The sequence below is a fragment of the Eschrichtius robustus genome, chromosome 3 (assembly GCF_028021215.1).
Source record: "Eschrichtius robustus isolate mEscRob2 chromosome 3, mEscRob2.pri, whole genome shotgun sequence".
Lineage (NCBI taxonomy): Eukaryota > Metazoa > Chordata > Mammalia > Artiodactyla > Eschrichtiidae > Eschrichtius > Eschrichtius robustus.
Genome location: NC_090826.1, coordinates 123,933,698 through 123,959,785, shown reverse-complemented (window position 1 = coordinate 123,959,785; position 26,088 = coordinate 123,933,698). Strand labels below are relative to the sequence as shown.

General features: G+C 43.1%; 1 protein-coding gene across 4 annotated transcripts in view; it reads right to left on the bottom strand.

Annotated features, from left to right (window-relative positions):
• The window catches only part of UCK2 (uridine-cytidine kinase 2), an 85,848-nt gene extending 64,078 nt beyond the window's left edge, over positions 1-21,770 (bottom strand). Inside the window, exons 1-2 of one of the 4 annotated variants that reach the window (XM_068541186.1) lie at positions 21,368-21,457; positions 18,868-19,252 (exon numbers count right to left, since the gene is read on the bottom strand). In XM_068541186.1, coding sequence (XP_068397287.1) covers positions 18,868-18,879 — 12 coding nt within the window. In that variant the 5' untranslated portion in view covers positions 18,880-19,252; positions 21,368-21,457. Of the gene's footprint in view, positions 1-18,867; positions 19,253-21,084; positions 21,107-21,367 lie in introns of those variants that run through there. The other 3 variants (XM_068541187.1, XM_068541188.1, XM_068541184.1) reach the window with 3 other exon arrangements.
• Positions 21,771-26,088: the final 4,318 nt, after the last annotated feature.

The following is a 26,088-nucleotide window of genomic DNA, read 5'->3' as shown; positions in this document are numbered from 1 at the left end:
AACATCATTCTCAACGGTGAAAAACTGAAACCATTTCCTCTAAGATCAGGAACGAGACAAGGATGTCCACTCTCACCACTATTATTCAACATAGTTTTGGAAGTCCTAGCCATGGCAATCAGAGAAGAAAAAGAAATAAAAGGAATACAAATTGGAAAAGAAGAAGTAAAACTGTCACTGTTTGCAGATGACATGATACTATACATAGAGAATCCTAAAAATGCCACCAGAAAACTACTAGAGCTAATCAATGAATTTGGTAATGTTGCAGGATACAAAATTAATGCACAGAAATCTCTTGCATTCCTATACACTAATGATGAAAAATTTGAAAGAGAAATTATGGAAACACTCCCATTTACCGTTGCAACAAAAAGAATAAAATACCTAGGAATAAACCTACCTAGGGAGACAAAAGACCTGTATGCAGAAAACTATAAGACACTGATGAAAGAAATTAAAGATGATACCAGCAGATGGAGAGATATACCATGTTCTTGGATTGGAAGAATCAATATTGTGAAAATGACTATATCACCCAAAGCAATCTACAGATTCAATGCAATCCCTATCAAATTACCAATGGCATTTTTTACGGAACTAGAACAAATCACCTTAAAATTTGTATGGAGACACAAAAGACCCCGAATAGCCAAAGCAGTCTCAGGGAAAAAAACGGAGCTGGAGGAATCAGACTCCCTGACTTCAGACTATACCATAAAGCTACAGTAATCAAGACAATATGGTACTGGCACAAAAACAGAAACATAGATCAATGTAACGAGATAGAAAGCCCAGAGATAAACCCACGCACCTATGGTCAACTAATCTATGACAAAGGAGGCAAAGATATACAATGGAGAAAAGACAGTCTCTTCAATAAGTGGTGCTGGGAAAACTGGACAGCTACCTGTAAAAGAATGAAATTAGAATACTCCCTAACACTATACACAAAAATAAACTCAAAATGGATTTGAGACCTAAATGTAAGACCGGACACTATAAAACCCTTAGAGGAAAACATAGGAAGAACACTCTTTGACATAAATCACAGCAAGATCTTTTTTGATCCACCTCCTAGAGTAATGGAAATAAAAACAAAAATAAACAAATGGGACCTAATGAAACTTCAAAGCTTTTGCACAGCAAAGGAAACCATAAAGAAGACGAAAAGACCATCCTCAGAATGGGAGAAAATATTTGCAAACGAATCAACGGACAAAGGATTAATCTCCAAAATATATAAACAGCTCATTCAGCTCAATATTAAAGAAACAAACAACCCAATCCAAAAATGGGCAGAAGACCTAAACAGACATTTCTCCAAAGAAGACATACAGATGGCCAAGAAGCACATGAAAAGATGCTCAACATCACTAATTATTAGAGAAATGCAAATCAAAACTACAATGAGGTATCACCTCACTCCTGTTAGAATGGGCATCATCAGAAAATCTACAAACAGCAAATGCTGGAGAGGGTGTGGAGAAAAGGGAACCCTCTTGCACTGGTGGTGGGAATGTAAATGGATACAGCCACTACGGAGAACAGTATGGAGGTTCCTTAAAAAACTAAAAATAGATTTACCATATGATCTAGCAATCCCACTACTGGGCATATACCCAGAGAAAACCGTAATTCAAAAAGACACATGCACCCCAATGTTCATTGCAGCACTATTTACAATAGCCAGGTCATGGAAGCAACCTAAATGCCCATCGACAGACGAATGGATAAAGAAGTTGTGGTACATATATACAATGGAATATTACTCAGCCATAAAAAGGAACAAAACTGGGTCATTTGTTGAGACGTGGATGGATCTAGAGACTGTCATACAGAGTGAAGTAAGTCAGAAAGAGAAAAACAAATATCGTATATTAACGCATGTATGTGGAACCTAGAAAAATGGTACAGATGAGCCGGTTTGCAGGGCAGAAGTTGAGACACAGAAGTAGAGAACAGATATATGGACACCAAGGGGGGAAAACTGCGGTGGGGTGGGGATGGTGGTGCGCTGAATTGGGCGATTGGGATTGACATGTATACACTGATGTGTATAAAATTGATGACTAATGAGAACCTGCAGTATAAAAAAACAAACAAGCAAAACAACTAATACTAAACTTTCATTGGGTTATTTGTACGGAAATATGTTAATATAAATGTTTCAGACATTACATGAAATTTCTAAAAATCTTATATGTTCTGGTATAATGTTATGAGTCATAATTCTAGTTATTACTTTAAAATGTATATCTCAGAAATAACTAATAAAAAAATAAAAAAATAAAATAAAATCAACAAGTGTGCCTCCTGCTAGTATACTTCCTACCAACACTAGTTTAATGTTCAGCTCTGCAGAGAGCAACTGCCATGAACATCTGTGCCACATCAACCAAGAACTATATATATGTGAGATTAATTTTTCAGATCTCAAATTCTGATATTAGAATGAAAAAAAAAATTTATCCAGGTGAACCCACACATAACTCAATCCTACACTCGTAGCAAAACAGAAAGCAAAAAACAAAACAAACAAAAAAAACAAAGAAAACCCTCATACCTATGATATTCTAGGCATAGTAGAAATGAAAGACATTGCTCTTAAAACTCAGTCCGCTGGGAAGAAAAATAAGCAAACAGCAAACAGCGTGCTAGAGGGAGGAGAACACAGGATGGGAACCTCAATTCAGAGCACAGTGGACGGCCAGAGAACACCTCCCAGGGTTTTGAAGGGACGGGACAAAAGGGGAGGGGACAACATGTGAAGAAGAAGCAGCCACACGTCCAGAGGTGTGGAGGTGAGCTCTCCAAGATCTGGGAACTGTAAGCTGACATCTGGGTTGGAAAGGACAGGCATGGTGTATGTATGGAGAGAAACAGGAAGTAAGCCTGGAGAGACTAAACCATGGCTTAGGTGGGAGGCAATGCTGACAGCAAGACTGAAGGCAAAGAAGAGCCACTAAAGCATTTTTGGGGAGTGACAGGCATGATCACTCCAGCAACAGTGTGGAGAATGTCTTGAAAGAAGTCCAGATTGGCGGCTGGGAAGTCAGCCACTGGAGAGTTATCCAGGCAAGAAGTGATGGATGCAGGCGAGGGAGGGAGGGGGTAATTCCAAGGGAAATTCAGCAAGTAGAACTGGTGGGACCCCGGGAGCCAGGATGGGTGTGGGGGGATGGAGGAGCGCTGGAGGGAGATGACTTGCGGTTTCTTTCCCATGCATTTGTGCGGAGAGAAAATACGGGTAGTGCAGCACCTGTGGCTGGGAGCAGTTGAGACTGGGTACTAGGGACTAGGCGTCTAGTTCTGAATAAACTTAGTTCATGAACATCAAAGGGCAATGCCCAGGACACAGCTGGATAAGTGGGAAAGGAACCCAGGAACAGGCTCAGGGCAGGAAATCCCCTGGGAGTCATCAGCAAATGGAGGATACAGAGTATGCAGAGGGTGCAAACCAGTGAGCCAAGGAGGGGGTTCTGAGGCATGACACATTCACAGGCAGAAAAAAACCCTCAGAGGTGGAAGAACCATGAGACAGGGAGAAAGTCAGCCTAGAGTGGTGAAATCAAAGAACTTTCCCCAGGGACTTCCTTGGTGGCGCAGTGGTTAAGAATCCGCCTGCCAGTGCAGGGGACACGGGTTCAAGCCCTGGTCTGGGAAGATCCCACATGCCGCAGAGCAACTAAGCCCGTGCACCACAACTACTGAGCCTGCGCTCTACAGCCCGCGAGACACGACTACTGAGCCCACGTGCCACAACTACTGAGCCCACACGCCTAGAGCCCGTGCTCTGCAACAAGCCACCTCAATCAATGACAAGCCTGCACACCGCAACCAAGAGCAGCCCCCGCTGGCGGCAACTAGAGAAAGCCCGCGTGCAGCAACAAAGACCCAACACAGCCAAAAGTAAAAAAATAAATTAATTAAAAAAAAAAACTTTCATCAGAAGAATTGGTCATTGTCAATTGTTACAGAAAAGTAAACTAAGGAATCAACAGCTTTAATGGGCCTTAGGGACTAGGTGATTATTGGTGACTTTAGCAAGAAAAGCTTTACCGTAGCCATTAATATTCTCCAACTCCTCTTAACTTCCGACAACACTTACTGACTGTACCATTTACTCGGCACTTGTCACACCTTCAATAATCAGACCGAAGTCCTTTCTATGCAAGAGGCTAGGAATACAAAGATGCACAACCTGCATTCCAGGATCCTGGAATCTGGAAGTCAGAGGTCTTGGATGGACCTGGAGGGTATCATGCTTAGTGAAATAAGTCAGAGAAAGACAAATACCGTATATTATCACTTATATGTCAAATCTAAAAAATAAAACAAACTAGTGAATATAACAACAACAACAAAAACCCAACTCACAGATATAGAGAACAAACTAGTGGTTACCAGTGGGGAGAGGGAAGCGGGGAGGGATAAGATAGGGGTAGAGGATTAAGAGGTACCAACTGCTATGGATAGAATAAATAAGCTTCAAGGATATATTGTATAGCACAGGGATTACAGCCAATATTTTACAGTAACTATAAATGGAGTATAATCTACAAAAATTTTGAATTGCTATATTGTACACCTGAACTAATATAATACTGTAAGTCAACTATATCTCAAAAATAAATAAATTTTTTTTAAAATACGGGGGAAAAAAGTCAGAGGTCTAACAGCTGAGCACAGTACTACAAAAGGGTAAATGCCATAGGAGAAGAGTAAAGGGATTATATTTAGTTGGGTTTGGAAGACATTTATTAAACACCTACCACGTAGTTAGGTAGTAGGTTAGCACCCGTGAGTCAGACCTAGACATGTGAGCCCCATGAGGTCAAGGGCTTTATCTAATCACTGTTGTAGTCCCAGTACTTAACAGCGTGCCTGGCACTTTGTCAGAAATCAATAAATATTTACAGAATGAACCAATGAATGGAAGACAAGACCTTTTCTCTCAGAGGCAGACAAGGGTGAAAGCTTCAGTGGCTTTATTTTCATATGTATGTATCTCCTATACAAGACCAAGTTCCTAGAGTCCCACAAGTCATACATGGTAACTCTACAGCTATGAAACACTGCCTCGCATCTAGCAGACAATCAAGAGACAACTGAGAGGAGGGTAGTGATGGCAAGGGACTTGCAGTGATGCTGGTCACAATATATTTCTTAACTTGGGCAAGTACCTACACAGGTGCAGTCACTTTGTGATTAATTCACTGAACCACACACTTGTAATTTACACCCATTCCTGTATGTTCTATTTTTAATTAAAAGGGTTTTTTTTTTTTAAGAAAGTAATGTTAGGGAATTCCCTGGTGGTCCAGCAGTTAGGACTCCATGCTTCTACTTCAGGGGGCGCAGGTTTGATCCCTGGTCAGGGAACTAAGTTCCCACAAGCCATGTGGCACAGCCAAAAAAAAAAAGGAATGTTAATTAATTGCTTTTTTTCCCCATAACTACCCTTTATAAAACAAGTCCATCTTAACAGCTACAGAACAGGATCGCTAAGGCCTCCAGCAAGTTGGGGATGAGAAAAAGAACACTGAGAAGTCAACATCTGACTAGTCATGGCCTTATCAGCAAAGAGGACAGGCCATGGCCTCAAGGAGACAGCATCACGGTTAGCAAGTGGGAATCACAATGCCCTAATGGGTCCTCATCACTATCAACACCGCAACGCCTGGACAGCGCCAGGCTCATGTGCTCAGGGAGCCGTGCTGGTCAGAAGTGTCAGCAGGATGGCCAAAGAGCCTGCAGTGACAGCACGGCTGCTGCAGAGCAGGAACCACGGTGCAGGAGAACAGGTCCCCTGTAGACTCCCTGCGATGTATGTACTCCTGCTCCTTCTCATGGAATCCTAGCAACTCTCCAAATGAGACATGATCTCCTTTTCACAGATGGAGAAAGGGGTTCGGAAGAAACAGATGAAGAGTGGTGGAACTGGGACGTTAACACAAGCACGCTGACTCCAAAGCCCATCGAGCTGTCTGGACCTACTGGAGATCCACTGCAATCCCTGCTGCAAGGAGAGACATCATAAAGCTTTGATTCTATCACACCAAGACCCTGAACCCCACAAAGACCTGCAAAAGGAGCCTCATGGCAGGCTGGGGATTAGCTCTTCTCAGATGTACAAAACACAAGCTTTTCCACTTCCAGCATGACGTCCCGTGATCGTGTCCCTCCAGAACCCAAATGATCAATCCAGCACAGCCTCTAGCTTGTGTTCTCCCGAGTCAGACAAGGAGGGCTCTGCCTCCAATGCCTTCAGAAGAGTACTCACTGCCCCTTATTCAATTGCTATGTGTCGCTCAGTCGTCTGCTCCTTATGCTTTCAGAGGTTTACTTTCTCAGGACTTCCTTGGTGGTGCAGTGGTTAAGACTCCATGCTCCCAATGCAGGCGGCCCGGTCCTGGTCAGGGAACTAGATCCCACATGCATGCCACAGCTAAGGAGTCCATGTGTGGCAACTAAGGAGCCTGCCTACCGCAACTAAGACCCAGCACAACCAAAATAAATTAATTAATAAGTAAATATTAAAAAAAAATTTACTTTCTCTACAAGGGGGGTAGAGGAAAATGAAGCCACTGACTAATTAAAATAGCATGTTTTACAACCTAAATGTCTATCGACATATGAATGGATAAAGAAGATGTGGTACGAATATACAATGGAATACCACTCATCCATAAAAAAGAATGAAATAATGCCATTTGCAGCAACATGTATGGACCTAGAGATTATCATGCTAAGTGAAGTCAGACAGAGAAAGACAAATACCATATGATATCACTTACATGTGGAATCTAAAATATGACACAAATGAACTTATTTATGAAACAGAAACAGACTCAAAGACATAGAGAATAGACCTGTGGTTGCCAAGGGGGGTTGGGGGAAGGATAGATTGGGAATTTGAGATCAGCAGATGCAAACTATTATATATAGAATGAATAAACAACAAGGTCTGACTGTATAGCACAGGGAACTCTATTCAATATCCTGTGATAAACCATAATGGAAAACAATATGAAAAAGAATGTATACATATGTATAACTGAATCACTTTGCTGTACAGCAGAAATTAACACAACATTGTGAATCAACTGTACTTCAATAAAATAAAATAAAATAAATTTTTAATGCATGTTTTACCTCATTAGAAAAATCAACAGGTCCCCAGGAAATGCAGCCCACCTGAAACAGCAGGGCTCTTAACCAATCTCCTCACCAAACTCAACTACTGGAGAAATTCTGGAGAAAGTTCGTGCAGACAACCAATATACCATACAACAGAAACAGGTCCTCAGAAACCCTCCACTGGGACTTCCCTGCTGGTGCAGTGGTTAAGAATCTGCTTGCCAATGCAGGGGACACGGGTTTGATCCCTGGTCCGGGAAGATCCCACATGCCACGGAGCAACTAAGCCCGTGCGCCGCAACTACTGAGCCTGCACTCTAGAGCCCGTGAGCCACAACCACGGAGCCCACATGTCACAACTAGTGAAGCCCCTGTGCTCTAGGGCACACATGCTGCAACTACTGAGCCTGTGTGCTGCAACTACTGAAGTCTGTGCGCCTAGAGCCCGTGCTCCGCAACAAGAGAAGCCACCATAATGAGAAGCCCGTGCACCACAACGAAGAGTAGTCCCCACCCGCCGCAACTAGAGAAAGACCCGGCGCGGCAACGAAGACCCAACACAGCCAAAAAAATAAAAATTAAAAAAAAAAAAAAGAAAAGAAACCTTCCACTGAGGCAAAGGGCAGTCACACCACAGCTGCTTTGATAAATGCCACGCTGATTCCAATGCACCTGTTGGCAGAGGTGCTAACCCATCAGCTGCACAGATGGGGCAGGCTACCCGTGGCTCCTGGGTATTTGCCCTGTGTTCCAAGTTCTATTCCTGCACAGAACTACTTATTATCAGTCCTATCATAAATTTACTAGAACAGTGAAGACCATAACTGTTTCAGTTTACAAAGTATCTGCATTTCTTTTGTCAAAAAAAAAGAAAACATTTTAAATAGTAGCATCTCAGATCTTAACACTGCTGTTTTACAGCAGAAACTAAAGTTTGTAATACATATAATTATGTCTCATCCGTGTTGATGAAAGGAAGAACACTAATAACCCCAATGGGACAATACAAAATTACACACATAGCTTCGGACAGTGTCTGTCATGTCGAATCTCTCTAATTCAGTAAGGACATACTCTGTTGCCTACAAGCCACACTAAACTCAAAAGAACCTAAAAAGCTACCATGTTTTCCCACCCTATGGCTCTGCTCAGCACTTCTGCAACTCCAATCCATGCTATGAAAGGCCTATATTCAGAGGAATGCAAGCTGCCCAAAGCAGAGATAGTTTTTCTCAAAAGATGATGCATCTACCTTCCTCTAAGATAGAGAAGATAATCGTTTTGGTTTAAAAGATCTACTCTTCTAGCATTTCTTGAGTTAAAGTAAAAATCTAGTTCATATCAACAAGCATTTCATTAAACAAAATTAGGTGGCATCCCTAATATGAATTTGACAGCAAGATATTAAGGTTCATTATATATTTTTTAAATGTGCCATTAAACAGGCACCTAAGCCATCTAGCATGTACACTGACACCGAGCTCTGTGGGTGGCAATGTGCCCACAATCCTATCCTGGTGAAGTGATGTCCAAGAGGAAGTACAAATGTGACCAGCAAAGGGACAGTGATCTCCCAGCAACAGCCAAAGCAACTGGGTTTAAGTGCTGAAAACTAGTATTAGAAGGGATAACTGAGCAAGGAAATAATGAACTCTTCATCCATTTTCCAACAAATATTTGAGTGCCTACTGGGTGCAATTCTAAATAAGGTGACCAAGGAGGTGAGAGAGTTAACTATTCAGATGTCTGAAGGAAGTGCTGTCCCTGCAGAATGAACAGCCAATGCAAAGGCCCATTTGTAGGACCCTGTGGATCTTTGTAAGGACTTTGGCTTTTATTGAGAGTAAAATGGGAAGCTACTGCAAGGTTGTGAGTAGAAGCAGGGAAACTGCTATCCAACCTTCCTTCATTTTAACAGAATCACTCTGGCTGCTACGATAAGAAGAGAACAGGAAGATAAGAGTAGATCAGGGAGCTCTTAGATAGCCTCAACCACCAGAGGGCAGACAGCAGAAGCAAGAAAAACTACAATCCTGCAGCCTGTGGAACAAAAACCATATTCACAGAAAGACAGACAAGATGAAAAGGCAGAGGGCTATATACCAGATGAAGGGACAAGATAAAGCCCCAGAAAAACAACGAAATGAAGTGGAGACAGGCAACCTTCCAGAAAAAGAATTCAGAATAATGATAGTGAAGATGATCCAGGACCTCGGAATAAGAATGGAGGCAAAGATCGAGAAGATGCAAGAAATGTTTAACAAAGACCTAGAAGAATGAAAGAACAAACAAACAGAGGTGAACAATACAATAACTGAAATGAAAACTACACTAGAAGGAATCAATAGCAGAATAACTGAGGCAGAAGAACGGATAAGTGACCTGGAAGACAGAATGGTGGAATTCACTGCTGCGGAACACACTAAAGAAAAAAGAATGAAAAGAAATGAAGACAGCCTAAGAGACCTCTGGGACAACATTAAACACAACAACATTCGCACTATAGGGGTCCCAGAAGGAGAAGAGAGAAAGGACCAGAGAAAATATTTGAAGAGATTATAGTCGAAAACTTCCCTAACATGGGAAAGGAAATAGCCACCCAAGTCCAGGAAGCGCAGAGTCCCACACAGGATAAACCCAAGGAGAAACACGCCGAGACACATAGTAATCAAAGTGGCAGAAATTAAAGACAAAGAAAAATTATTGAAAGCAGCAAGGGAAAAATGACAAATAACATACAAAGGAGCTCCCATAAGGTTAACAGCTGATTTCTCAGCAGAAACTCTACAAGCCAGAAGGGAGTGGCATGATATACTTAAAGTGATGAAAGGGAAGAACCTACAACCAAGACTACTCTACCCGGCAAGGACCTCATTTAGATTTGATGGAGAAATCAAAAGCTTTACAGACAAGCAAAAGCTAAGAGAATTCAGCACCACCAAACCAGCTCTACAACAAATGCTAAAGGAACTTCTCTAAGTGGGAAACACAAGAGAAGAAAAGGACCTACAAAAACAAACCCAAAACAATTAAGAAAATGGTCATAGGAACATACATATGGATAACTACCTTAAACGTGAATGGATTAAATGCTCCAACCAAAAGACACAGGCTTGCTGAATGTATACAAAAACAAGACTCATATATATGCTGTCTACAAGAGACCCACTTCAGACCTAGGGACACATACAGACTGAAAGTGAGGGGATGGAAAAAGATATTCCATGCAAATGGAAATCAAAAGAAAGCTGGAGTAGCTATACTCATATCAGATAAAACAGACTTTAAAATAAAGAATGTGGGCTTCCCTGGTGGCACAGTGGTTGAGAATCTGCCTGCCAGTGCAGGGGACACGGGTTCGAGCCCTGGTCTGGGAGGATCCCACATGCCGCGGAGCAACTAGGCCCGTGAGCCACAATTGCTGAGCCTGCGCGTCTGGAGCCTGTGCTCCGCAACAAGAGAGGCCGCGATAGTGAGAGGCCCACGCAACGCGATGAAGAGTGGCCCCCGCTTGCCGCAACTAGAGAAAGCCCTCGCACAGAAACGAAGACCCAACACAGCCATAAATGAATGAATAAATAAATAAATAAATAAATAAATAAATAAATAAATAAATAAATTAAATAAAGAATGTTAAAAGAGACAAGGAAGGACACTACATAATGATCAAGGGATCAGTCCAAGAAGAAGATATAACAATTATAAATATATATGCACCCAACATAGGAGCACCTCAATACATAAGGCAACTGCTGACAGCTATAAAAGAGGAGATCGACAGTAACACAATAATAGTGGGGGACTTTAACACCTCACTTACACCAATGGACAGATCATCCAAAATGAAAATGAATAAGGAAACAGAAGCTTTAAATGACACAATAGACCAGTTAGATTTAATTGATATATATAGGACATTCCATCCAAAAACAGCAGATTACACGTTCTTCTCAAGTGCGCACGGAACATTACAGACAAACACATGGAGGCTAAACAATACGTTACTAAATAACCAAGAGATCACTGAAGAAATCAGAGAGGAAATCAAAAAATACCTAGAGACAAATGACAATGAAAACACGACGACCCAAAACCTATGGGATGCAGCAAAAGCAGTTCTAAGAGGGAAGTTTATAGCTATACAAGCCTATCTCAAGAAAGAAGAAAAATCTCAAGTAAACAATCTAATAACCTTACACCTAAAGAAACTAGAGAAAGAAGAACAAACAAAACCCAAAGTTAGCAGAAGGAAAGAAATCATAAAGATCAGAGCAGAAATAAATGAAATTGAAACAAAGAAAACAATAGCAAAGATCAATAAAACTAAAAGGTGGTTCTTTGAGAAGATAAACAAAATTGATAAGCCATTAGCCAGACTCAACAAGAAAAAGAGGGAGAGGACTCAAATCAATAAAATAAAATAAAATAAAAATAAATTAAAAAAAAAGAGTAGATCAGGGAGATGAGTCAGGATTCTACTGCAATGACCCATCTGTGAGATGCTGGTGGCTTGGACCAGAGTGGAAGCAGTGGAGATGAAAAGTGGTCAGATTGTGGACATGTAGGTAAGGAGGTAAGGTCAACAAGATTCCTGAATGGATTGGATACAAGTGAATACAAGAGGAGTCAAGAATGGCTCCAAAGTCTGAGGCCTGAGCAACTAGAAGGCTGAAAATGTCATCAACTGAGATGGGGAAGGCTGCAGGTTGAGCACATTTGAGGGAAGAGCAGGAGTTAAATATTGGACGTATTGAGACTCCTGTTATACATCTAAGTGAAGATGTCCGGGAGTTGAGAAGAGTCCTTAATGTTTGGTTATTTAACAAACACTTATTGAGAACCCACATAGACTGTTTTTAGCCCATTTGTGAGCCTCGCTCAGGCAACAGTAAGGTAAACATAGTCTCTGATGCTGAGAGCTCCATCTAGAGAGGAAGACAGACTAAAGAAGCAAGGACTGCCCTGGGTGGGGGAGAATTTTACAATGGAGGTCTGGTAGGACGCTTTAGCAGCACAGCAGAGGGTCACTCCATCATGCCAGCCTAGGAGGACTGCCTAGGAGACAGAGACACCAATGGAAAGATGAGCAGGGGCTATCCGGGTAAGGAAAAGGAAGGAGGATGGAGGGAGGAAGGGACTCTAGGGAAAAGAAGCAACATCTATCTGTGAGAGAAAGCACACAGGGCCCCAGGACCTCCGAGAAATCCAGTTCAGGTGGGTGTTGGCAAGGGCCAAGAGATGACAGTCCTTCAGAACCCCACCAAAAGATTACAAACGCCAACCGCATCATAGAGGTTCGGAGTTGAAGATTTGAAAAGTACTTGATCTGTGTGACCAGTAGTAAGAAAACAATTATAGGATACTCAAGGCAAGCTGTGGAATTGTGAACCGCTAAGAGCTGTAAGGACCCTCTTCTATAGATGAATATACCTAATAAATAACTGGCAAAGTTGGACCGAAACCCAAGTTTCCTAAATCAGTGGCCATAAACTGATTTGAAGTACTAGTGCCGATACTAAAAAGTGAATGACCTAATGAGTGGGTAACAAATGCTTTTACAATTCTGGAGGCTTCCAGTTTTCTGCTTTCAACAAAATTAAAGGGAGGTGAGTGGCAAGCTGGCTGATTCATAAACACACATCAGGTTCTGACATATAAATAGAAAGATGAAAACTGGGTGACCTTGATATAACAAAAGTTCTTCCATTCCCATCTACTTACATCAACAAGGTTTCTCAAAGTTTACATCTAAACAAGCAAAAAATCTTATTCTAGCATTAAGTAGGAATCATCCCCCAATACATGAAATAATTGGGTGGGGGAGCTCCACCTGTCTCATCAAGTTGCCTTCCGACCTAATTCTACCTTTTGTGTCTAATTACTTATCAAAATGTATATCTACTTGATCTGATTAATTTATGCTAATAACTGTACTGATGCAATCCAAAGGAAATTAACACTGAAGAGACTTATGAGAACAGGAAATAAAGATCATTCCAATGTACATACATATTTTTGTTGCAGAAGGATGACAGAGTGATCGATAAAAAATTTTCAAGCATAAAAATAAATTAACATTTTGCGGAGGAAGTGGAATTGAAATAAGATTTCAAGGAGAAAAAAATGAAAAATTAACATTTCTGATTCAATGAAGAGCTTATTCATGTATTTCTTTTTTTTTTTTTTTATAAATTTATTTATTTATTTATTTATTTATTTTTGGCTGTGTTGGGTCTTCGTTTCTGTGCGAGGGCTTTCCCCAGTTGCGGCGAGCAGGGGCCACTCTTCATCCCCGTGCACGGGCCTCTCACCATCGCGGCCTCTCTTGTTGCGGAGCACAGGCTCCAGACGCGCAGGCTCAGCAGTTGTGGCTCACGGGCCCAGCTGCTCCGCGGCATGCGGGATCCTCCCAGACCAGGGCTCGAACCCGCGTCCCCTGCATTGGCAGGCAGACTCTCAACCACTGCGCCACCAGGGAAGCCCCATGTATTTCTTAAATGGATGGTAATAGGTCAAATTATTACAGTATTTAGAGCACATTTAAGAGAATGAAACAATTATTATTTTAAAACGTCAACATTTACAATATATCAGAAATTACATACTTTGCTACTCTTTACTCATGTGATGAAAAAAACTGATGTCAAAACCATGTGACAGGGATAAAGAATTCTCCAAAATTCTCTTAGCAGAAATGGATGCAAACATGTTTAAAGACCACAGTTCAAAATCACAGGTCAGCACCCTTAGCATCCCATTCTACTACAAGCTCTGTGTAGAGCTTGAGAGAGACTACCAACCTGCACAGACAGAGCTCACCCTCCACCATGCGGGAGGAGGCAACCTTACAGACAACTGCAGAACTCTGGACTTCCTACAGGACAGGCAAACAAACAGAGGATGTTTGCTGAGATATGACAAAACGGCTCTCCAGCTGAGGGGAAGGGAGGTATGGATATCAGACCAGACAGCATACTTACAGCCTGATTAAAGCAATAAAGAAGCACAACCCAACTTCAACAACACACACACAAAATTCTTATGCTTCTACCATGTATGTACCAGGCAAAATTCTTACCTTACCAAAGCTCTACAATAATGTGCCACAAGTCATACAAAAAGCAAGTGGTAGAATCTTCTGTCACTATTATTGCAAAAATGAGTGCTCCACCAAAATGAAATGTGGGATCACACGGGATGGTGGTGGTGTGATGAACTGGGAGACTGGGATTGACATATATACACTAATATGTATAAAATGGATAACTACTAAGAACCTGCTGTATAAAAAAAAAAAAAAAAACGAAAAAGAAAACATTAAATGGAGTATCTTGGTTTGCAAAAATAGCTGATGGACAACAACGAAGATGAAAATTTTCTAGCTGCATAATTGGGGGATGGGACTCTCATGATTTTATAAATACTGCAAATGATGAGTTTCTTGTACTTGGATCATTTTGGGGAATAACTTTTTTAAATACAGTCATGAAATCAAGATTCATGATACTTAACTTAGAACCAAACTTTCAGCCTTATATTATCACTAAGAGTAATATCACCAAGATCATCCAAGATTCATGAATCACCACATTTGAAATAAGATTTTTAAAAATAAAACATTCAGTAAGAACCAAAAGTCTTTATACTGCTAAAGAAACCACAGTTTTTAAGTGTTTATCTCATTTTTCTTATCCTTTCATAATCCCTATTTTTGTTTTTAATTATATTGATTATACTTACATAATTTGCATATTCAGATACATGATACATTACAATAACAAGATGATCAAATGCTTTAATGATAAATTGGTTTAATGATAAAAAGTTTAATGGACAAGAAAGCACATAACACACACACACACACACACACACACACACACACAGAATATACTCTCAAGTGTTTTTATTGATTTAAAAAATTGAGACACATGTCTAAAAGACCTTAGAGATCTTAAGCAATTCCAACAGCACCATCTCAGATCCCACTAGCAAAAAAGGTCAGGTCTTCAGCCATGAAATTCCCAAACACAACCTGTCTCCATCACAGGACCTCATGAGAGCAAGACTCAACAAAGAAATAATATCAACGAAAAGACAACCTACAGTACTTCCCTGGTGGTGCAGTGGATAAGAATCCCCCTGCCAATGCAGGGGACAGGGGTTCGAGCCCTGGTCCAGGAAGATCCCACATGCCGCGGAGCAACTAAGCCCGTGCGCCACAACTGCTGAGCCTGCACCCTAAAGCCCGTGCACCACAACTGCTGAGACTGCACCCTAAAGCCCGCGAGCCACAACTACTGAAGCCCGCATGCCGCAACTACTGAAGCCTGCGTGCCTAGAGCCTGTGCTCCGCAACAAGAGAAGCCACCGCAATAAGAAGCCTGCGCACCGCAACCAAGAGTAGCCCCCGCTCACCACACCTAGAGAAAGCCTGCGCACAGAAATGAAGACCCAACGCAGCCAAAAATAAATAAAATTAAATCTTAAAATAAATAAATAAATATATATATATAAAGCAACATAACTCAAAAGATAATTAAAAAAAAAAAAAGAAAAGACAACCTACAGAATGGGAGAAAATATTTGCAAATGATGCAACTGACAAGGGATTAATTTCTAAAATTATATAAACAGCTCATATAGCTCAATATAAAAAAAAAATCAAAAAATGGGCAGAAAACCTAAATAGACATTTCTCCAAAGAAGACATACAGATAGCCAACAGGCACGTGAAAAGATGCTCAACATCACTAATTATTAGAGAAATGTACATCAAAACTACAATGAGGTATCACACCTCACATTGGTCAGAATGGCCATCATCAAAAAGTCTACAAACAACAAATGCTGGAGAAAAGGGAACCCTCCTACACTGTTGGTGGGAATGTTTAAAAAAAATAAAAAATAAATAATATCAGGCAGAAGACCTAAGCAAATGCTATAGGTACAGTGAGCTGGAGTTAGGTGAGCACAGACAGTGTGCATCAGAAACACACTTCAAAGACTTTCCAACAAGAAATGAGGCAGCAACTGAGGAAAGGCAGCAGCAGCAAGACCTGCTGCTTGGGCTTCATTCTAGCAGGCATGTGCTAGGCACTGGCACAATGAACAAGAGGGAATTTCAGGCAGAGCAAACAGCAAGTGTGAAGAGCCCTGGGCAGGGAGGAAGCATGATGGGCCAAGCTGGGGATGTGGCTGGAATCGAGAGCAAAGGGGAGAGTGGCAGGAGGTCAGCAGGGCCAGATCACGTCAGACCTCCCAGGCAGCAGCTTGAGGCGGTACAAAGCAGACAATGCCAGCTCTGAGAAAACAGCAAAAGAACCAAAGCAGTCCCATGGTTCTGGGAGCACCTGATGGAGGGAGGGTGCAGAATGAGTGATCTGGCTGGATGGGGATGGCTGCCGAGGTTCCAGGAACCCGGCAATGGGAGCCGAGGAGCCAGAGGTCCAGGGAGCATTCCAGAGCGCTCCAAAAGCAGATGCTGACTCATGGTCGGGCCGAGCTGAGGTGACAGCCCCCACCTCTGAGGGGACTGCAATGTCCTCTCTTGGTCTATATTATTCATACACTGTCAGACTGACCTCCCTCAAAATACGTCTGAAGGCTGGTCCCTGCTTGTGGAGAAAGTTCAAAACAGGCATAGATTTAGTAAAGGAAAAACCTGGATTCCAATTCAAGTTCTATCACTTACTAGCTACACATGACCTCAGGCAAGTCAAAAATTCTCCTAACACCTTCCAGTGTTATCCATCAATGGGGAAGACACCTGTCCCACTTCAAAAGGAAGAGATAAGGAAATGCTTTAATGATAAATTGGCTTGATTGAGCTGTTTAAGCAGCTTGTAACTATAAAATACTGACAAAGACTTTCTCTCATATTTCCTTATAACCTGACTTCCTCTTAATACAGTATTCTGCACAATGACATTCAACAAATATTCATTTAGTACATACTAATTAAATGCTAGGCTCTGAATAAGCAATACCAATGCACAGTACTAGGGTTCAGGGTTTTTTTTTACTGCCTAGTCACTGCAACACGAATAGCACAGTTAAATATGGTTTCAACTGTGGCTTCAAAGCCTAATTCAAATAGTCTTATGAATTAAAAGAATAAAAGGATAATTACAAATGATGGTCTACCTAACTCAGTTCAACAAATGCTGTATCAAACACCGTAATGGGCATTAAGGCAGAAATAAATGAGATGCTCTTATAGAACTTTTACTATAGTGGGGGAAGCAGTCAACAAATAACCCCAGCACTAGGCAAAATGTGGTGAAACTATGGAAGCATTAGAGACAAAAAATAATTCTGATTAAGAAAATGGATAACAAAGTTCCCTGTGGGAAGTATTAACAAAACTGAAACCTTGAAAGGATTAGAGGCCATTCCAGAGAGAAGACCAGGAGCAAAAGTATAAATGAAAGCAGTTCCACAGATGTATGTGTGTGCATTTGGGTGTGGGGAAGGGGGACAAGAGTGGACAAATAAATAGTCTGGTGGGACTTCCCTGGTGGCGCAGTGGTTAGAAATCTGCCTGCCAATGCAGGGGACACGGGATTTGAGCCCTGGTCCGGGAAGATCCCACATGCTGCAGAGCAACTAAACCCATGCGCCACAACTACTGAGCCTGTGCTCTATCAGCCCGCGAGCCACAACTACTGAAGCCTGCGCGCCTATAGCCTGTGCTCTGCAACAAGAGAAGCCACCCCAATGAGAAGCCCATACACTGCAACGAAGAGTAGCCTCCGCTTGCCGCAACTAGAGAAAGCCCGCACGCACAGCAAGGAAGACCCAACACAGCCATAGGTAAATAAATAAATATATTTAAAAAAAATTTTTAAATAAATAAATAAATAGTCTGGGACCACATTTGGGGGCCAGGGGCATGTGCACTGTGCTGAAACAGCTGACCTACAGCCTGGGCAATGGAGAAGCATCCAAGGTTTCCAAAAAGGAGAGTGACACAGTCAGAGCTACACTAAGGAAGACCACTCTGACAGCAGTGCAGACCGAGAAGCTATTTCAATTGGCCAAGAAGTCACAGGGCAGTAAACAGCAAAAATAAAGAGGAGAGGGAATGGCACCTAAAGTCATGGATATATATATATATTCAGGTAAAGAAGTTTAAACTGTTTTTCTTCCCCATCCAGTGTTACTTCTTGCTCTCTCTAGACCTGTCCTTTAGGAGGAAATATGAGAATGTGATTTTTAACATAGATCAGAATTACTTTCTCAACCCACCACAATTTTAAGATGAGTTTTTAACAATGATTTGCCATGTCAGCCTAGCAAAGCTTACTCTAGAGCTCTAATTAATCTTCATGTATAAAACAAACTTTAAAAATGTGATGTATGGGACTTCCCTGGCGGTCCAGTGGTTAAGACTCTACGCTTCCAATGCAGGGGGTGTGCGTTCGATCCCTGGTGGGGGAACTAAGATCCCACATGCTGCGTGGCATGGCCAAAACAAACAAAAAAATGTAATATATGGACCACAATCGCTATTTTTGCCTTCTACAACCAAAATAACTTAGGCTAAGATAAAATACTTGTTAACTCAGGGCAGCAACAACATTGAGACAAATTAGAGCTCTCAAGAAAAGCTGAACAGGGAGTTGTTTTCTCTTATAAAGGAGGGGAAAAAGCAATCAAGATCTATATTGCCGGGCCACTGAGTACAAAGCAATCTGCATTTCCATTTCCTTTTGGGTCAAGTACCTCTGAAACCATTCTGTAGCCATTTCCAAGTAGCCCCTTTCCAGGTTGAAGGTGTAAACTTGTGTTCTCCGGGCATGCCTTAGTCAATTCTTCTTAAACAAGGCCAATAGCTGGGACGAATATATGATCTGAATTCATTATTTTTCTCATCCGTAAGTGATGAGATGAAGTGTTGGACTCCAGGGCCTCTGAGGTTCCTTCTAGCTCTAAAACTGTCCTTTTTTGTTGATGTCCTTGGGCCCTTTGCCTTCTCCCAAATTCCTTTAACAGGCACAGAGCAAATATGCAGGGGGTAGAGTATCGACTTTGCTTCCAGGCCCTCCTGTACCACAATGTTCAGACTTGAGGCTTCCAAAGGAGGTCCAGTTTGTTAATGCTGACCATCCTTTAAAACAAAAACAAAAACAAAAACTTCAAATTCCTTGGAGAAAAGGCACTAAGGCCTGGACTAAAGAATCAAGACATAATTGCAGCAAACTGACTGCAGTAAAGAATTTTTGAAGTCCAATGCTCCTTTGGGCTTTTTTTAGTAACAAAAAAATTATAAAATCTTACAATGACAAAGTATTTGTTAATGCCCAAAAGATACAACATGCTTTAAAAACTGCATGAAAATAGACCCTTTCTTGGGAGTGTCTTCCTCCTTGATGAGAAATAGGGACAGCAGAGTTAAGAGATCCCTTAATGGCTCATTCCTAGCTCCTACTTGACACGTTACCAAATAACACATTTATACTGATTATCCACTGAGAAAAGGTGATGATTGAGGAACACACAAGAATAAGAAGCGAGTTAGTTCACCTTTTAGGATCTTAGTTTCCACCTCTGTAGTGACTAAATTATTTAGATGATTACCAAGGTCATTTTGTTCCTAAATGCTACACTCATCTGCCAGTTTCGGTCTCCTTCTCCCTAGGAGGGCTGGATCTCAGGTTAATATTTGGGTCCAACTATGTGCCAGGCATCATTCTAGGAGCGCTGGGAATACGGCCATCAACAACAAAAAAGGCCCCACATAACACGAATATACTATGGAAAGGGCGGGGGGGGGGTGGGGTGCGGAGGGGGACTGAGAAAATTCTAATATAACAGGTACATTTCCTAAAAGAGCTGGCATCCTGGTTTGGCTTTAACTTACTAGTAATAGTACCAATAAAAAAAACATGTAAAAATTTAAAAAGGCATTCAACCAGGGGCAAATTCAACATAAACTTCTGGGACACAAAGCAGGCATATCCCAAGCCCTGGGAGCTACAGCCGAGATTAACTAATCAATAAAGAAGTTCCATAGCGCCAGCTGCCGTGCCTGGGCCCCCTGCGCCAAAGTAGTCCAGACCTGGAGGGAAAAATGTAAAACCAAAATGGAGGAGGGGCTACGGCAGAGTCTGCTCCGGAGCAAAAACCTCGTGGCTCACTTTTCATGGCGCCAACCAGCCTTCCTGCTCCGCTCTCCCTGACCCTAGGAGGCATCATCCCACCTCGCCAAACCCAGCGCGCAGCACCTATCTCTCGCAGGCTCCCCTTGAGGAGCCCGGGCACCAAATGAACTTGTTAAACAGTAGGGAAAACAAGTAGCCACATCTTAAAGGCAGAGGAGCAAAGAAAAACATCTGAGAGGACTCCACCCTTCTCCACCTGCAGAAAAAGCCGCGGGCAAAGCTAAGAAAGCATATCCCTAGTCTCTCCTTGCCTTGCTGAAAAAACAAAGAAAGCAGGCTCCTAGAGGATTCAGACAGCCAGAGGACGACCCCGTTCCGCGGATGCAACACGCGTACGGCCCCAGACATCTAAGAGCATGGGGACAGCACAACTTTCTCATTGAAGCCGACCGCGTTTCCTCTTAAAACCCCCCAAAAAGAGAAGCCCCGACTATGATCATTTCATTGATGTCACCTCGCCTATTAGGCTCTCAGGATTTTACCCGGAAACCCCTGCAATCCCCGGCCCCGGCGTCCAGCCCAAGTGGGGCTCCCCTTCCCCGGGACGCCGCCTCGCACGTTCTCGCAGCCCTCCCGGTCGGGCTACCCGGCTCGCTCCGCCCCTGGCACCGGGGTTGCGTCGCCGGGCGAGCACATCAACGCCAGGCCGAGGGAAGACGGGTGTACCGGGGGTTCGTAGAGGACCCCGCTTAAAGCCCTCTCCCCCACGACGGACTTGCAAAACAATAAGCATCCGTTTTCTCTGCCCCTCCCCCATAGGACCCCGGCCACGAATTACCGCCGCCGGGGAGCGTCCCAGCCCTGTGATCGGTGGCCGGAGTACCCCTGGAACCTCAGATGGCCCGAGTCCCCGGCCGCCCGTCCCCTGCCGCGGCGCCCGGAGTCTGCGCGGGGAAGACTGCACTGGAGCGCGGCCAGCAGCGGAGGCGCGCTGGCCACGCGGTGGCTGCAGGAACTGACATGGCCCGCGGCCGCCGGCCACATGCGGCGCCGCCGGGCCGGGGCCGGGGTGGGGAGAGGTGGGGAGGAGAAGAGAGCGCGGCCCCGGGGCCCCGCCGTACCTTGCCGCTGGCCGTGCCCCCGCTAACGCCGATCAGGAAGGGCTCGCCGCCGTTGGGCTGCTGGTGGTTCTGTAGGGTCTGCTCGCTGTCCCCGGCCATGGCTTGCGCCGCCCCTCCTCCCGCTGCCTGTGCGAACGGACGCACGGTCCCCGCCCGCGCCGGGCTCCCTCCGCTTCCTGCAGCCTCCGCTGGGCGCTGCCCAGGTCGAGGCTGACGCGGCTCCCTGCGCACCGCTTGGATCCCGGTGCTGGAGCTGGCCTTCCCGGAGGAGCCGAGAGCCTTCCTCTGCCGGCTGCGGCCGCCTCGGTTTACATCCCAGGCAGAGGTCAGCGTGATGTTGCTGCTCCAATCCGAGCGGACAGCGCACTGCTATTCGCCGAGGCAGCGGCGGCGAGGCGTCTGCCCCAGCCTCCGCCCCTCCCGGGCCCCGCCGCCGCCGCCGCCTGGGGTCTCTGGGAAAGGTGTGAGCCCGACCCTTCTCCCAACCCGCCTGCTTAACCCTTTCCGCGACGATGACCTGCGGCGGGCCCAAGGGAAAAGAAAGGAGCCTTCTGCGTTTTAATTGGGTATGCTCCCACCTATTTCAAAAGGGATAAAAAGCTAAAAGGACAGATCAAATAATGGAGGAGATGCCTCAGGTTTAAGAAGCAAAATTAAAACGAGCTTGGAAGGTTAAGATGAAACAAAGAGTTAATGTCATTTACCCATTATCCAGACTAAAAACTTGTGTTCCGAAAATGAGATTTTTTTTTTTCCCCTCCCGTTTGCCAAAATAATATGTCAGCCGCTGGCTTTAAATATTTCCTCTCTTGGAAACCCCCAAACACCATCCTCCTTAAACGGCGACTCTCTGGAGTCCTTCCTAGAGAAAGGTAATTTGAGGAGCTCATCTGAGGGAAACCCTCCCTCCTAACATCAACGCCCTTTCTAACCATAGTTCGAAATCCCAAACACTGAGGTTCCTGTGGAGTTAGGGCTGTGGAAACGTTAAAATAATACTTAATGTCACGTTGACTTATTAATACCTTTAAGTGAACTGGTTTTTCAGAGATGGAGAATTAGGCACTTGGTTACAAAGGCAGTAGCTGCTGATGACTCAGAGCAGCGCCACCTCTAGAGCCAGATTTCTGCATTGACGTGCAGTTCCCTGAGCAAGTTACTTAATCTCCCTTGCTCAATGTTCTCATCTGTTAAGTGGGAATAATAATGGCAGTTACATGCTAGGATTATTATATTAAATGAACTATTATATTTAAAGTACTTAACGTAGTACCCTGCACAGGTACAAGACCCTATATAAATGATCTATGAGGAGAAGCCCCTAAAGGGCTGAAACTGGAAAGGGAACCTTCTTTGGGGCACAGGGGAGAAAGGGAGGACTAGACTAGTCACTTACAGCCGCTGCCCCTGTGAACCTGGGACTGGTATAAATGAGCTGATGGGGGTCCTACAGTCTAAAGGAGAGGTTAAGTCTATAGCATCCTCTTTCAAAACTTAGTAAGTTACCTAAAATTCAGAATTATTTTGAAAAAAAAATTACTAAAGAAAATTGAGTATTAGAAAAAACAAATGTTCGTTTCACTTTTTAAATATTTCAGGTAACCATCCAAAACCAAACTCCACAGAAGCTCAGACAGGAAACTAAGCTGGGGAGAGCAGCTACCTGGTACCCAGAGGCAGGCATTTGGGAGAGGTTAGCTAGAAGGATGCCTTATCAAATGCCTGTGGGGTGGGTGAGTTTTAGCTGATTCATGTGTTTGCTTCTCTTCCTCCAAGTTTTTCTCCACTAAAAAGATAAGATCTTCAAGGACTTTTGCAGAGCTCTTCACAGCCCAAGATATGGCCTATTGGAATTTGGAACTTGATGGACTCATAGTTAAGGGAATATTAGGTAGCTGAAAGGAAGAAGAAGAGGATAAAACAATGCCATGTCCTCCATGAACTTTCCCCAACTCTCTGCCTTTTTTATCATTCCTATAACTTTTTTCTACAATATTTTATCATAAAAATTTTCAGACATACAGTTGAAAAATTTTACAGTAAACACTGATGTAGCCACTACCTAGATTCTGCTGTTAACATTGTACTATACTTGTTTTATCACACTAGTTGTCTACCCATCCTTTATCACATTTTTATTATTTTTATTATAGTTTGTTTCCCTTTGTTACTCCAAACTGCTTTATACATTTCTTGCTTTGTCTGTCTATTTTTTTTAATCTTTTTTTTTTAAATTTATTTATTTTATTTATTTATTTTTGGCTGTGTTGGGTCTTTGTTGCTGCGCGCGGGCTTTCTCTAGTTGCGGCAAGCGGGGGCCACTCTTCGCTTCGGTGTGCGAGCTTCTCATTGTGGTGTCTTCTCTTGTTGCAGAGCACGGGATCTAGGCACGAGGGCTTCAGTAGCTGTGGTTCACGGGCTCTAGAGCACAGGCTCTGTGGTTGTGGCGCACGGGCTTAGTTGCTCCACGGCATGTGGGATCTTCCCCAACCAGGGCTCGAACCCATGTCCCCTTCATTGACAGGTGGATTCTTAACCACTGTGCCACCAGGGAAGCCCCTGTTTGTCTGTTTTTAACTACTGTATCCCTAGCACCTAAAACAGTTTCTGAGACATAGTAGGACCTTCATAAATATTTGTTGAATGAATGGACACCATATCTCATTTCTACATTCCCAAGGCCCACAGAGCAGAATAATTGGAAATAGGAAGCACTCAATACATGTTTGTTGAATGAATGGATGAATGAATGAATGAACAAATATGAAAGAGGTAAGAAAATACCAACAAGTAAACTTCACTTCCACCACTTTGGAAGGAAATGTGATTTTCCCCAGATTGCATTTATGTGGTTACTGTTATTTCTGAATGTTTTGTTTTCCTGGCATTCCAAGTAACTGTCTACCTCTAATCCTAGTATGTGCATCTATTAACTAGTTAAACTAACTCATTAACTGAGCTAACTCATTACTCTTATCTGCACCCTGTTTAATAATAATAATATTTGACATGAGTTAATATACATAAAAGTGCTCTGGGTACTTCCTTGGTGGCACAGTGGTTAAGAATCTGCCTGCCAATGCAGGGGACACGGGTTCGAACCCTGGTTGGGGAAGATCCCACATGCCGCGGAGCAACTAAGCCTGTGCGCCACAACTACAGAGCCTGCGCTCTAGAGCCCGTGAACCACAGCTACTGAAGCCCTCGTGCCTAGAGCCCATGCTCTGCAACAAGAGAAGACACCACAATGAGAAGCTCGCACACCGAAGCGAAGAGTGGCCCCCCTTGCCGCAACTAGAGAAAGCCGGAGCGCAGCAACGAAGACCCAACACAGCCAAAAATAAATAAATAAATAACTTAAAAAAAAAAATAGTGCTCTGAAAAAAAAACAAAAGCTATGTATATAAAGGCCTAATCCAGCTGCACTCTGCACTCCGTGTTTTCACTTTGCTGTTTTTTCTCTATTCTGTCTCTAGGGCAGGCTCACCTACACATAAGGAAGTTCCCCTCGTCCATTTAAATTATTAAGAATATTCTCAGCACTGGTGACCTGAACAAGGACTTTTGCATCTTTGCTCTCTGAAAAGCAAGGCAGGCTGTCTGTGCTATTCCCTGTGCTGTGTCATCCTCTCTTGGGAGCCTGGTCACAAAATCCCACAGCTAGGGATGTTCAAATCATGTTTGAGCCTTCTCTAGCAATTACACTGCAGATTCTGGATTAAGTGATTTCCAGATGCCCTCCTTCCCCTCCCACTAAGAAAAAAAATCAAACATTTTCAATAAAATCCAGAGCTAGAACAGATTCAAGGGAACACATTTTCTCAGTATCTGTGAGAATTTTTTTAATACAAATTCAGATTTCAGTCTGATCAAGCTCTGGCCTAGTTAACATTTGGGAATGAAGTCAGCATGAGTGTGCAACTACAGCTGTAGCCAAAGAAGGAGAAAAGACCTTGCTGTTGACAGTCCTCTGTCTGCCTGCCTTCTCTCCTTAAAGCAGCTATAGTTCTGAACTAAACAAGCAACCTTACATTTTGCCTCCAACTGACAAATGCTACCTCTAGGTGCTTCATACACCATAGCTAACTCTCTAATTGCTTATCACATTTCCCAACCAGAAAAAAATGTTCTCACACTTCAGTATGTCTTCTGCAGCATGTTAGTTCCCTGTTTTGCCTTTCCAACTACCTCCTGCCTTTTATCAATCAGCAATTGCTTTGACAGGTCATAAGTACTGTTCTGAAAAGATGACCAGATGATATGAAAGCTACTTCAACATCTGGCTCTGTGATCTTAATCAATCCCGTTCTCGGATACTGTTAAGCAGCAGGATATAGCACAGTCTCAGAAAGAGCAGCATCTGCAGCCTCTGAAGGCAAATCCATGGGCCCCACCCCAGAGGTAGTAAACCTGAAACTCTGTGGAAGGAGCCAAGCAATTTGTCTTTCATAAGCCCTCCACTTGACTCTAGTGCCCACCAAAGTTTGAGAACTACTGATTTAGTGGAACAAAGACAGTGTGAGCTCTAGTCAGAAAAGAAAGTTTTGCATCCTTGCTTTGTTACTAACTTTGTAACCTTTGGCAAGTTACTTACTTTCTATAATCCTGGGTTTCTTCAACTGTTAAATGGTACCTGGCTCATAGGATGGTTGTGAAAATAATGAATCTATATCGGTATACATATAGTGGTTGTTAAATATCATTTCTCTTTCCCTCCTATT